The 14,486-nt window shown below is 37.3% G+C and overlaps 1 protein-coding gene across 1 annotated transcript; it reads right to left on the bottom strand.

Annotated features, from left to right (window-relative positions):
* Window positions 1-487: 487 nt before the first annotated feature.
* Window positions 488-1,444, bottom strand: OR10AD1 (olfactory receptor family 10 subfamily AD member 1). Its single transcript, NM_001390993.1, has one exon. It carries the CDS (start codon window positions 1,442-1,444, stop codon window positions 488-490), a length of 957 nt encoding a protein of 318 aa, NP_001377922.1.
* Window positions 1,445-14,486: the final 13,042 nt, after the last annotated feature.

Genomic DNA, 14,486 nt, shown 5'->3' on the forward strand with positions numbered 1-14,486 from the left:
AAGCTTCCTTGACTCTAGGAGATTTTGCTCTATAACTCTTACCCCTAGTTTACAACCTGGGCAAATGGGTGCTCTTCTCAGTCTCCCTGTTCTTGCTTCTGCCCTTCCTTCTCCTCATTAATAATCCACACATATTTGGCATACAGCTCCTCCTCTTGCTGCATTTGAGAAGTAACGAAATTCCATTGATCAGTTCTTATTTTCTTCTGAGAGCTTTCTTGAAGAATTTTGGGGCCACCATTTAGGGATTGTATCACATACCTCACAGCATATTTCTTCAATCAATTGCTTTTTCCCTACCTCTGCATATCTCTTTGTTTTCCTTGTGGCTCTCAGTCTCAACAAGAACGTCCAGGTCTGCTGCTGGTAGAAAGAAAGACATGAATGTTCTTTCCTGAAGTTTTTCAGCTCAGTGAGTTTCCCACTTGTCAGTGCTAAGGGAGAGATAATCCAGGGGGAGGGAGCTTCCCCTCCGGGAGCCTTCCAGCTAGATGGACTCTGCCTGAGCAAGGCTGGTCCTCCCAAGGGCCCTCACCATGGCCCCCTTCATTTCCTTGTTTCGAAAACTGTAGATGATGGGGTTGCACATGGGGGTGATGACGGTGTAGAGGAGGGAGAAAGGCTTGTCTTTGTCAGGGCCATGCGTGCTGCGGGGGTTCATGTACGAGAACATGGCTGAGGTGTAGAAAAAGACGACCACAGTCAGATGGGAGGCGCAAGTAGAGAAGGTCTTTCCCCGACCTGAGGAGGAGGTTCTGCCAAGGATGGAGGCCAGGATGCGGGCATAGGAGATGACAATGAGCACCATGGGACTGAGCAGCACCACAATAGCATCAGCAAAGATCACTCTCAGACTAAACTGGGGGTCTCCACAAGAGAGAGTGATCACGATGGGGGCCTCACAGAAGAAGTTTTCTATGTGGTTGTCTCTACAGAATGGACCACGAAATGTCATGTAATCAAGCAGGATGCCATTGATCAGCCCAAAGAACCAGGCAGTACTCACCAGTCCCATACGGACATGCCAGCTCATGATCTGGGCATAGCTAAGAGGGTGGCAGATAGCAACATAACGGTCATAGGCCATAAAAGCCAAGAGGATACACTCGGCCACACCCACGCCAAAAACCAGATACATCTGGGTCAAGCAGGAGGCAAAGGAGAGAGCGTGGTTCTGGACCACCAGGTGGATCAGCATCTGTGGGATGGTGGTGGTGATGAAGCAGACATCCAGGAAGGAAAGGAGGCCAAGGAAGAAGTACATGGGGCTGTTGAGCCTGGGGTCTGTCCAGGTGATGAAGATGATGAGGCCATTCATGGCCATGGCAAGGCTGTAGAGGGCTAGGAAGACAGCAAAGAGCAATGCCTGAGTGGAATGGGAGCTCTGCTCAAAGCCCACAATGATAAACTCTGTCACTGTGCTCCCGTTCCTTAGGTCCACCATCTGGGGCCTGCTGAGGAGGGAGGACAGGAAAAGCACAGATGAGATAGTTGTGCATAGGTGCTGCCCATGTGTATAAAAACAGAGAGGACAAAGGAATCAAAAAACAGGAATTTCAGTAAACTCTATGTGGGTCAGCAGTGTCGTTGGCACCAAAAAATGCCGGTGCTATTGTAGGCTGCAATAGTGGAACCATATAATGAACCAAGGGAGATCCTATTGTACTTTGTGTGGATCAAGCTATACTTGAAATATTGTACCCAGTTCTGGGACCTCTATTTTAAACGATTATCCACCAATGGGACTATGTTCAGAGACAAACAAGATGGTGAAGGATCTAGGAACCATGTGACAAACCTTGCAGGAAATGTTGAAGGGAAGACTCAGAGAAAATCTGAGAGGGCTCTTTAAATGTTAATGGCTTTTCCATTTAGAATTTACTTTTTCTGTAGAATCTTAATGAGTAGAACTCAAACCAGAGAATGGAAATACCAGAGAAAAAATTATTAATACTTCTAATTATAAACTTTATTTGTTGTCTTAACTATCAAAGTAATGCCTGCTCATTGGGGAACATCTGGAAAACAAAAAAACAAAAGCAAAAATAAATAAATAAAAAGAATCACTCAGAGAGAAACCGCTTCAATATTTTAGTTTTTCTTTTCAGTGATTGTTTTTCTGTTTATATTTAAAAGCTTTTAAGACCAACCCAAGGCTTGAGTAGAACCTGCCATAAGAACTTAACTGTTGGCGAGAAGTGTATCTTCAGGAAGAAATGCAGCAGTTGCTGATTCCAGGTTGGGGGATCTGCTAAAAGTCCAATAGGGAGAAAGCAAAAAGGCTAAAAATTCATCTTTTTATTTGAATGGGGAACTGGGAACAATTGCACTCCACCCCAATTTACAGCGAAAAATAATTTATTCATTTAATAGCTGAGTGCCCACTGTGCTCCGTTTATTGAGCTAAGTACCTGGGATATAAAATCATGTGTGAGGACTTCCTCCCTGACATCCTGGAGATTATAAATATACCAAGTCATTAGATCGGGGGATAAGTTAGAAAATAGAGAATCCTTATAACATATGGATAATATTAACAAAAAATATACATTTATAAGCTTTATATTTCAAACTCTATTGCCTCCATAGAGGGAATGGACCCTTTGAAGGGTCATGGAACATTTGCAAATACTGTTCATATATTAGAGTATAAAGAAACCTTAAATGAATTCCAAAGAGCCAACACAGTTCATAACATATTCACCACACTACAATGAGGCGTTAAAATTCTTAAATTTCTGTATAGATGAGATTTCTTAAAATTCTGTTTCTTTTCTCTCCTTGAGGTGTGAGAAAAAGAGCACAGGTGTTGGCTTGTATATAGCATTTTCCTTTAGAATATTATTTCTCATCACATTGTACACTTTAAATATCTTCTAATTTTATGAATTATACTTCAATAAAGCTGAAAAACTCTGTCAAATCCAAGTGGAAAAAAAAACAGAATATCATTTGCTTTCTTTTTTAACATCAAGGAAAGAAGTAAACTCTTACTGAATATTTTAAATTTAGAATGTGCTGTTTTGATAAATAAATCATAGATAACATTCTTCTGATCAGCAGGGCTGTCAGGAGTGTTGTGCAGTTTGTGCACTACACAAAGTTTCCTGAAGGGAACAGTGAGTGCTGAAATGCAGCCTCTGCTCGACTTACCAACCTATGTACCCTGGTAGGGGTTGTATGAGTTCAGAGGAAGTGGTGCCTTTTTTCTAATCCTTCTCTGAGAGGGAGTGACTTTTCGTAATAAGCTTAAAGGTACCATATATATGTTAAGGAAGTCCTGCTGGTCAGGAAGTTCTGGCCATGAGAATATTCAAATTTCAACACTTAAAATTTTTTGTCTCATAAGATTGATGAAGTCTTTGAACGAATAATAATAAATAAGCCTAGGTTCCTCTGAGTGGGTTTTAGGAATAATAAGGCAGTAGGCATTTCTGCTAATGCAGCAATACTCAAAGTGTGGTCCACAAACCAGAGGCAGCAGCAACATCACCTGGGAACTTGATAGAAACACAGATTATTGAGTTTCCCCCAGATCTCCTGAATCATAAACTCGGAGGATGGGGCCCAGCAATCACTGTTTTGACACTCCCTCCATGTGATTCTGATGCACATTGGACATTTAAAACTTCTGGTTTAATGTAGGGGTGGACAAACTATGGCCCTCAAGCCAAATATAGTCCACTGACTATTTTTATAATGAAAGTTCTATTGGAACATAGCCACACCCATTTGCTTATGTATTGTCTCTAATTCTTTTCCCACTACAATGGCAGAGCTGCATGGTTGCCACAGAGACCATATAGTATGCAAACAGGGTTGTCAGATTTAGCAAATAAAAATATAACAGGCCCAGTTACATGACATTTTCAGACAAATAATGACTAATCTTTTATTATAAATATGTTCCATGCAATATTAGTAACCCAACACGCAAAGCCTAAAATATTCACTATCTGGCCCTTATTGAAAATGTTTGCTGACTCTTGCATAATGTAATGACTTTAGAGTGGACTTGCTTCTGATAGTCAGGAGCATGTAAGGGAAGCAATGAAAGAGGCCTTACTCCTGATCACACACCTGGGATTCTGGTGCATTGAGTCTCAAGCACGTCCTTCCCAAGAGGAAGGTTCAATCTAGGAAGTCAATCTGCCCGGGATGGAAAGGCAGCCGGCGCCACTTCTTTTTCTGTTTATTAAACTCAACGTTATCAGTTGCTTTTCGTTTTTTAAGTGCCTAGTGATACACGTGTTCAGTTAAGATCAAGCGGATGTTTTAGAAGGATTGTCCAACTAACGCAGAAGTGATTCTGTGACAATACACCTAGACAGGATTATGAAAATAATCCCACCTACTTAAAAACTGAAAAACAAAACTCTTAAATTAAACAGGAAATCAAAACAGCAATTGAAGACTATTAAAAAATACTACTAATAAAAAGTAGCATATATTAATAAATACTATACACAGCTATTTGGTAAAGGAAAAGTTAATAGCCTGAAATACTTCTATTACTTAACAAAAAGGAAGAAAGATAAATGAAATGAAAGGAAACAAAATGAAAAGCTCAAGAGGTTAGAAGCAGATAAACAAAATTAATCTAAGGAAGACCAGATAGGGACAATATGTAAAGATCAAAGGAGAAATAATTGAATACAAAAACAGGAAAAGAGTAGAGTCAATAAATAAATTCAAGAATTGGTGCTTTGAAAAAGCCAATAAAATAGACAAACTAGTATTTACCTAATAACAGCAAAAAAAAAAAAATTAGATGGGGGAAGAAAGCACAAATATACAAATTTTAGAAATTAAAAAGTTGAAATAATCACAGCCACAAAGAAAATGAAAATAATTGTGCAACGGTACTTTGCAAAACCCTATGACCATCAGTTTGGAAGTCTGGAGGAAAAGATAACTTTATAGGTAAATATAAATCATTAAAATTCATTAAAGAAAAGATAGAAACCAAATTAAACTGGTATTCTGAGTAAATGAATGAAATGCAGTAGTTCTGAACCTAGGCTTCACATTAGAGTCACTTAAAGCGTTTTAAAATGTCCCCAGCTTCAGGCTTTGGGATGTCCTACAAATACTAGCCAAAGTATTGACAAATGAATTAAAGGAGTGGTGTGTTGGTAAGTGTTTTAAGAGATGGCTCTGGGAAGGGCTCTGATTTGTAGCATTTGCCAATTTCCATGGTGTAAATACTTCCACCATGACCTATTTCAAGCTAGAAGTGTGACACCACTCAATATGGAGTTAGAAAGGGATGCACATTAGGTCACTTCTACTTGGGTTTTCCAACCATATAGCTATCAGAGATGTAAATAACCTCAAGAGTATAGATAATATTAAAATGTAGTGAAAAAACTTAGGAAGTGATGAATTTTGAGTATTTATTACCTTTCTTTTGTAATATAATTTATTTAGCAGTAAGTTTATATAATTTGTTTATAACAGCTGTGTTTAAAAACCAGTTCTCAAAATTCCTGAAAATTTAACAATTGCCTCTTGAAAACTGGTACCAACTGCCCCCAGTATGCCACTGGAATGAAAAATAAAGGGCAGAATTATCATTATTTGCAGAAGATATTTCTAGGAGTAAGGTGAATTTCTCCCTCTCTCTTAATATTTCTGCCTCAGCCTAGAGGGAGGCCAGAATTTCTACCTAAACTTCTCCCAATAGGAGAGACTAACGTTATAGGAAATACTTCCAACCCCACTGTTCATCTTCGCTCTAGAAATAACCTAAATATCACTCAGTTGGGCACTAGTTACATATATTATAGTAATACATAAAATGGGACAATCTTGTGGAAATTATGTCTTACCTCATTCTGTTGCTGTGGCTGGAAATGGTCTGTTTGTCACCAAATTCCTGCAACAAGTAAGAAAGACAATCTCATGGAGCCTGAGGATGAGCTAGCCCAGGGAGGACATCTGATGTGGGGTCCTCACTGGAAGAGATGGTGCCCCTGTTAGCTTATATAATCCCTCACATGACATCTCTCAAATCATTCCTGATGAATGTATACTTAGATAAAACTTCTTTATCCATTTATAGTAATTTATAGTTTACAAAGCATATTCACATGTATTATTCCATTTAACTCTTACAAAAATCCTATGAAGTAGATACTATCGCTATTTTACAGATGAAGAAATTGAGGATCAGAGAGCTAAAGTAACTTGCCCAAGGTCGTATAGCTAAAAAATGAAAGTAATGAGACTTGGACCAGGGCTTTTAAGTCCTTAGAATACCTTTTCAACTATACCAAGGTGCCCAGGGCAGAGATGCCACTACCTCCTGTAGGTTATACTATTAATTGATGTCCCATTTAATCAGGAATACATACACATGTATAGACACACACATATGTTATAATCCATATTGCCTTAGGGTTATGTTCCTCATTCTTTGAATTTAATCCATGGTAAATAATGATTGATTATGAAGGGGAAATCCCTTTGACATTTGAATACGTTTACTAACTATTTTAGCTTTTTTCCTCAAGCTAGATATTTATGGGCCCTTTGACCATGCTTTGCTATCCTTATGTCCTCATTATCTTTAAAAGTTTTCAGAAATAAGAAAAAAAAACTAAAGAAGAAATGGATTGGAGACATGGAGGAATGTATAATAAGCACTAAATGAGCACATATATTGTGCATTTTAAAAAGTTTAATGTATATAATACCCCTGGCTAACAGACTGATCAGATCACCTCTGAAACAAAGAATTATTTATTATGGAACGTATTGAATCAGAAGAACACTGAAAAGAGAGATTTAGGAGGTTAAGAAAAAAGATTCTGGGAAATACTCCTATTCAAATATGGTGAACAATTATTCTCCAACTCTCACAGGACAGAACAACAGGAAACAGGTAGGTGCAACAAGAGTATTAGGTTTGACGGAAAGACTACTTTACTGACTTTAATGAGGGATTTGAAAGCATCAAAGTAACGGATCTAGGAGTAAGGAAAAATCTTTTCCTTGGTCTTTGGAAACTGGACAGATTCCAGTGCATCAGGTCTCATTTCAGCTCAAAATAGCCCAAAAGCAAAGAGTAGACTGGAGCCTGTGCTTCTTTGTGTGTTTGCTTTCTTGTTTAATAGCATCAAGATACATCCACTCATTTAAGTGAGAGACTGGGTGACCTCTTCCACTCTCCCTCACTCATCTCCATATCCAATTAGCCTTTCATTCTCTCATTTCAACCACCTCCACCCCCTTAATGCACCCTACACTCCAGTTACTATTTACCATACACAAACCCATTCATTTGCTCATTCAGGTTTTATTTGGTGCCTACTATGCACACATTCCATTCCTTCTTGCCTCCCGGCTTTTACACATGCTGGTCATTTTCTGTGTAATGTCCTTCACCCCTTTTCTTATCTGGTGGATTCTTTCTCATCTTTGTGATGCAGATCATATGCCACCTCCTTAGCAAAGCCTTCCCCAATAACTTAGCATTTTCCCCCCTTTTAATAAAAATAGCTTAATTGTTTTTTTAGAAATAAACTCTTTTGATCCTATTACTTGCTCTTTGAGCCAAAGTGCTGTGGACAGTTTATACGAGGCCCCAAAAATAATCGGAAGAATTAAATTGGCTTTATAACAGACAATTCTTGGCAATAGACCAATACTGAGCTATTCAACAATTTTATCATGGATTAGCCTAGAAATAAATACTAAATATAACTGATAGAAATAAAGAATGCAAAATTAAACTGAAAATAGGTGACCTGTATGTGGTTAGATTTAAATCTACACATTTTGATCTGGGAAAATTGGACTGGATAAAAATAATGCCCACAAAAGAAAATGCAGAGTAGCAGAAGCTATTATGGTAAAATTTGATTTGGACAAAAGACTGATGTAATAGAACTGTGCTGACAAGTTAAACATAAATGAATTAGTCTGGATGAAAATAATTTCAGTATTTTTATGCACATGACAAGATTGGAAATATTTTAAGCACTGTACTAGAAAACTGATCAAGGAATTAATTAGGGTAAATGGAATTAATTATTAAGAGTAATTTCATATCAGCAGAGCAGTGCTTGCCTGGGGTGGGGGCAGGGAGATAAGGGTAAGTGGGAGAGATTACAAAAGGACACAAGGAAATTCCAGGTGATCATGAATATATTCATTATACTAATTGTGGTGATGGTTTAAGAAAAAAGAGTAATTTCATATCAAGAATTCATTGCTGCTGGTATAATTCTGATTTAAATGTTTGCATTCATTAACATAGAATCAATCCCAGGGCCAAAACAGTGAGGGAAAAATAACCACAGGATCATAACAGACAAAAATATCTACAGATTCTCTAGCACAGAGTAAACTTTTGATTAACAATTTTTGAACAGATAAATGAATATTTAAACAGTGTTGTTTTTGTTGGTCACTTTCAAACTATACAATCCACTAACTGAAATCTGCCTGAAATTTATATTTATCAAATTTGCAATATTTAACATATGATTAGATTGTTTTAATTCTCTTTGAAAATTTTGCGTTACTTCCTGTACTTCTCCCTTTCTATATTTAGCTTTCTTTTGCGCATTTCAAGGAGTTTTAAATTCTAATTTATCTATGGACACTTCTGCCTTAAGTTCAAAGAAACTAGCATACTATATTCTATTAATCAGGAAATGAGAGCATTCAATATGAGTCCATCATAAAGAGCAAAAGGGAATAATTAATGGAATTAATTATTAATTGTTCCTTTAAAGTTAGAGAAACAACCACCCTAATGTTTAATATTTCTTCATTATTTCATTGCTCCTTCTGCTTTCCAAGAAGGAAAGAAAGAAACTTGAGGGAAAGGGAAGAGAACTGAAAAATGTAAATCACTCCCTTTCCTTTAGTTTGCTTTAAGGAAGCAACTAGATGCTTCATACCACAACCTAATGAGAGTTGTATAAAATTTTGAATATATTTCAAAAACCCACAGAAAAACTGGAAGAAAATAGAACTGAATTTGAATGAAGGGGCGCTTCTGAGCCTAAGGTAATAAGTCATCAGCCCTCTAGCCTTCACAGGTGCATTTTATGAAGCCTGCAGTCTTTCCTCTGAGGATATATCCCATAAAAATCTAGATTCTAGCTTCTTGGGGAAAACCAATCAGAAGATCTTGCCATACTGTGCCTTTCCGTTTTTTTTTTTTTGAGGAAGATTAGCCCTGAGCTAACTACTGCCAATCCTCCTCTTTTTGCTGAGGAAGACTGGCGCTGAGCTAACATCCATGCCCTTCTTCCTCTACTCTATACGTGGGACGCCTACCACAGCATGGCTTTTGCCAAGCAGTGCCATGTCTGCACCCGGGATCTGAACTGGGAACCCCAGGCCGCAGACAAGCGGAATGTGCGAACTTAACTGCTGTGCCACCAGGCTGGCCCCAACATACTGTGCCTTTCTCATCAGCAACTAACTGGAGTTTGGTGGTGGTTTCCCTGCTTGGACGAGCCTCAAGTTCTTCCCACTCTCAAGACTCCCAATTATCACTCCGTTGCATTATCTGTCTGACCACCAGGAACTTGAGCTTCTTGGTTTTCTTTGTTATACAAGAAATCACAAAGAGAAAGATAGATTTGACTACATCAAACAGAAAACTTTCACATAACCAAAAATAAAAAGCTATCTTGCTTTTTTAAACAAGTAACTGATTAGAAAAATATGCAAATACAAGAGGCAAAGATATATTAAATTTATTCTGTAAAGAGCTCATCAAAAACACCAAGATCTTAAGAGATAAAAGGACAAGAACTCATATTTCTTAGAAGTAGAAAATCCATCCAAAAGCATTCAAACCCATTAGTGATCAAACAACAATTTTAAAACAATTAGATACCACCTCTGATCCGTTAAACCAAAAACAATTTAAAATTATAGCATCAGTCCTGGTTAACTGGTACTCTTGACTGGAAGGCAGTTTAGCAATATGTTTCAAAAGCTTTAAAAACGTTCATTCCTTTTAGTGTAAGTTCCCTTAAATCACACAGGCCCTGGAGTCCAATTACCTGGATTGAAACCCTGACTTCTCCACTTACCAACTGTGTAAACTGAGGTGATTTAAATCAACGTGCCTCAGTCTCCTTATCTCTAAGATGAGAACAATAATGATGGTAGTTGCATTATTGAATTATTACAAGGATTACATGAGTCAATACTCGGGAAGTTTTTGGAATAGTTCCTGGCATGAACTGCTATATAAGTTTACTAAATGTGAATAGATTCAACAATTTTTATAATTCACTCTAAGAAATTAATTACCAATTGAGAAAAAAGCTTTATATTCAAAATTGAAAATTATAGCATTATTAATAGTAGCAAAAAATAAGGCAAAATAGGCGAATGGTTAATTACATCATAGAAAATTAAACTAATAAAATACTATGCAATCATTAAAATTGTTTGTGAACTCTGTGTAATAATGTTGAATACTTTCAACAATACTTATTATAATTTTAAGTGAAACAAAAAGCAAAATATAAACCAGTATATTTGGTATACTCATGCCAACATTAATTAAAAAAAATTTCCTTTGTATCGATAAAAATTTGGAAGTTCACCAAAATGTTAAGAGTGGCTGCTTATAGATGGTAGAGCTAAGAAAGATGTATTTTTTTTTTTTTTGGCGTTGTCTATTTTCTATTTATTTAAAACTCAGCATTAACTACTTTTATATATTTCTTTATACACATTTTTAAGTTAGAAAGTGATATTATATGTAATAATATTATTATTCTATAATTTAGCTGTTATAAAGTGTACCAAAGATAACACACTTCTCATTTACCCATAAATCTTCCTACTCTTAGTGTTTAAAATACCCCTCTTAAACTGAGCAAATATTGTGTATTACGTTTGTTTAATAAATACATAGTTACATATGTATGTAATTAAAATATATTGAGAATATTAAAAAGGAATGTCAACTTAATAAATATCTAATTTATTCATTCACTCAACAAGTACTCATTAAGAGCCTGTTATGGGCCAGGCCCTGTTTTAGACACTTGGGAAATAGCAAGTGATCAAGATTATTGTCTTCAACATGCTTCCATTCCATTGCAATTAAGAAAATAAAGTGAGAAATGGCTTTGACTAAAAGAATCTTGAGATGCCTAAAAGTACACATCTCAAAGGATTAAAATGATTTAGAAGAGTTAAACTCATGGTGTAATTAAAAGTCCATCAAATGCAATAATTGTTAGACATTTGAACTTTAGACAACCATATTCTAAGATGATTTCCTAGTCATCAAAATTAAGAGAAATAAAGACAGCCCCCTAAACAGATGCAAAAATAGAAAAGTCTGAAAGACCTGAAATCATCTAATTAACACAAGATGTTATTAATTTAATGAATATGAATTTTAGATGAACCTGTCATTGAGAAAATTAATCATTAGGCTCACAGGAGAATTGGTTTTAGGATACTTAGTTTCTTCCCTTTAGGCCATGGTGGAATAAATATCCAAATAGATTTTGGGATTTTTATGGGAATTCAAAGGGATACTGCTATCAAATGCCTGGCTAGGTCTAATCTACATCTATTATGGAGCAAATACATTGTCCCAGCTTCAGCAAATGTTGAGATTTATGTTCAGTCTTTTCTTTACCATGTGGTAGACAAATTTAACAAACCTGTTAAATTATAATAATATTTTTTGTCGTGTAATCTAGACATTTTTCAAGGTAAATGTGTTTTCTTTCCATTTTCTCTGCCTATTTTAGACTCTGCACTCTTATAGTTGGATCCACAGCAGTCTCCATCTCTCTGCAGATGAGGGACCCTGAACTACATATGTAAAGAAGGTCTGACTGACATTGTGAGGGCCCTTGTGTGGCATGACAGATCTTTACTATGTGAAGAAGACAGAAGCATAAGCTCTAGTCACAAGGATACTTCTCTGGCATCCACATGAATGAGAGACAGTACAGATAACCTTATTTTAGATCTTTATTTTAATACAGTTTCTTGTTGTTTTCTTTTAAAGATTGGCCCCTGAGCTAACAACTGTTGCCAATCTTCTTTTTTTTTCCCTGCTTTTTCCCCCCAAATCCCCCCAGCACATAGCTTTATATTTTAGTTGTGGGTCCTTCTAGTCGTGGCATGTGGGATGCCACCTCAGCATGGCCTGATGAACGGTGCCATGTCCGCACCCAGGATCTGAACCAGTGAAACCCTGGGCCTCAGCAGTGGAGCATGCAAACAACTATTTGGCCACAGGGCCGGCCCCTAACCTATTTTTTTAATTCTAGATGGATCCCACATAGACTTATCCTTTCCACTAAAATACTTGATAATTGTTCATAGTCTCCCTGCCAGAGTCACAATCTAAACTATATATAAAGCAAAAACCAAATAAATCCGAGAATACATTCCTCCTCCTGACAATAGCCACTCCTAGAAGAGGGTTTAAATAATTTGGGAAAAACCAAAGTCCCCAAGCCCCCCAAACCCTCCTCCCTCCCTGCTTCCAAAAACACCCTAAAAAGTAGAAGGAATACAGGACGAAAAGGTGACCAGTTAATCCACACATAGAATAATTAGTCCCCGAATAGTAAGAGTTTGGGAATTTGTACAAGATGGGTTTGTAGGAAATTATTCCAAAGGACCTTGTGATTGATGAAGGTAAAACTGAGCATTAGCTGGCTCTTCCAGCAGTCTTAACAGCCGTGGCTAATGTGAACTATGGTGTCATTTATGCTGTCTTGAAGAATTGTACTGATTGTAAAAATAATCAGAAACATGAAGATAAGGAGATAAAATAGTCACATCTGAAAGTCTTGGTAAGAACTACAGAGTTATCTGGTCCATGAAATAGATAGTATAAAGAGGTGAAATAGATACTTTTTTGAGACCCAACATCTACATGTGAAACTCACATATATATGGCAAATGTGTAGAAAAAGCTTAGGATTTGGAATTAGATAAATCAGTGCTAACATCTCACTTTACCACTTAACTAATAGCATTTTGGGATAACCTCTCTGACTCATTGGTGGGTGTAAAGATTAATTGACAATGGAAAAAGACACTTAATATTACCTTCTCCTCTACTTCTCTTCTCCCTTTTTTCTTCTTTGCACATCATATGTTGGAAGATATCTTTTAAGGTCTTGAATCAATATTCCACGGCCACGGAAAATTCCTGGGTAGAAACTATGATTTAAAAAAAATCACTTTTCTGTATCAGGAAATTCTTTTGTATAGCAGATTAAACTCCTTTCCCATCTCTGACTCCTTGCCCTACTTCCTTTTCATTTTATTTATTCTTTAGATCTGAGAAAAAATAAATCTTCATGTTATTTACCTTATTTTGTAATATATTCACAAACTACTTTGAGACCCATCAGTCATCGTTTTTCAAAGGAGCGGGAAAGAAGAAACGCAGATAAACGGAAAACTATTCATGCAGGCAAGTGGACTGAGAGACAAGCACAAATGCGAAAGGAGGAAGAGAAATAAATTATGAGGCAGATAAAAGAAAAAAAGGCAGATTAGCAGAAAACAAGATGAAGTCAAATAGGGAAAGAAAGTGAAAGTTAGAAATAAGAGGAGACAAGAATAGTTTGTGAAAAACATAACAATTGCAACAATCCCTTCCATTTCTGTGACTCTCCGTGGTTTAGCTTCTCTCATATGCTCGTCACAACAACCCGTGAAGAACATTGTTCTCTAAGAAGGTGCCACTAGCACAACTTTAACATGGGGACATGGAGGCTCATGAGAGAGGAAGTGACCTTACTTCTCAAGTAGCCAGAGAGGGATAGAAGCAAGACTCTAATTACGATCTTCTAGTAGCCTCAGAACCTCTATGGATCAAGATCACTTATCAATAAAGTATTAAAAACAAAAGACATTTTCTGCCTCCTGGGACAGTGCCCTTTTTGCTATTCATGCTGAAAGAGGATGGAAAAACGATGAAAGGGGGGATCTAGAGAGACGGAGATGCAGGACATGGTGAAGGCAGACAGAGAGCTAGAAAAAGAGACAGAAAAAAACCCTAGAAAGTTGAAAAACCAGATAGGTAACAGTCTGAGAGGCCCATGTATGCACATGTCCTTGGATGATATGGAACTGACTCCCTAGTCTAGGAGTTTGGAACCCACTCACTTCAACCAGGTGACTTGGAGAAGAATTGGTCTGGTCTCTGGACGCTTTCGTCTTTGTAAACAGGTCACCTCAAAACCAGACCAGCCCTCTCAGACACATGCAAGCCATCTGCCCTCAGCCAGAGCCAGGAAGGCAGATGGGCAGACTCAGAAAGCCTGACGGAAACATGGAGGGGAGATACAGAAGAAGAAGCAAGTAACTGAAGAGAGTTGGGAAAGCAGAGACACAGCTAGACATCCAGAGAGGAAGAAACAGAGCAAGAGAGAGGTTTAACTGAGTCAAGACCTGTGACATCTCATCCATGGGCACTGTACGCTGAGCCCTGATGTGATCTGAACACAGGTGGTTGC

Source organism: Equus caballus, chromosome 6 (genome assembly GCF_041296265.1).
Source record: "Equus caballus isolate H_3958 breed thoroughbred chromosome 6, TB-T2T, whole genome shotgun sequence".
NCBI lineage: Eukaryota > Metazoa > Chordata > Mammalia > Perissodactyla > Equidae > Equus > Equus caballus.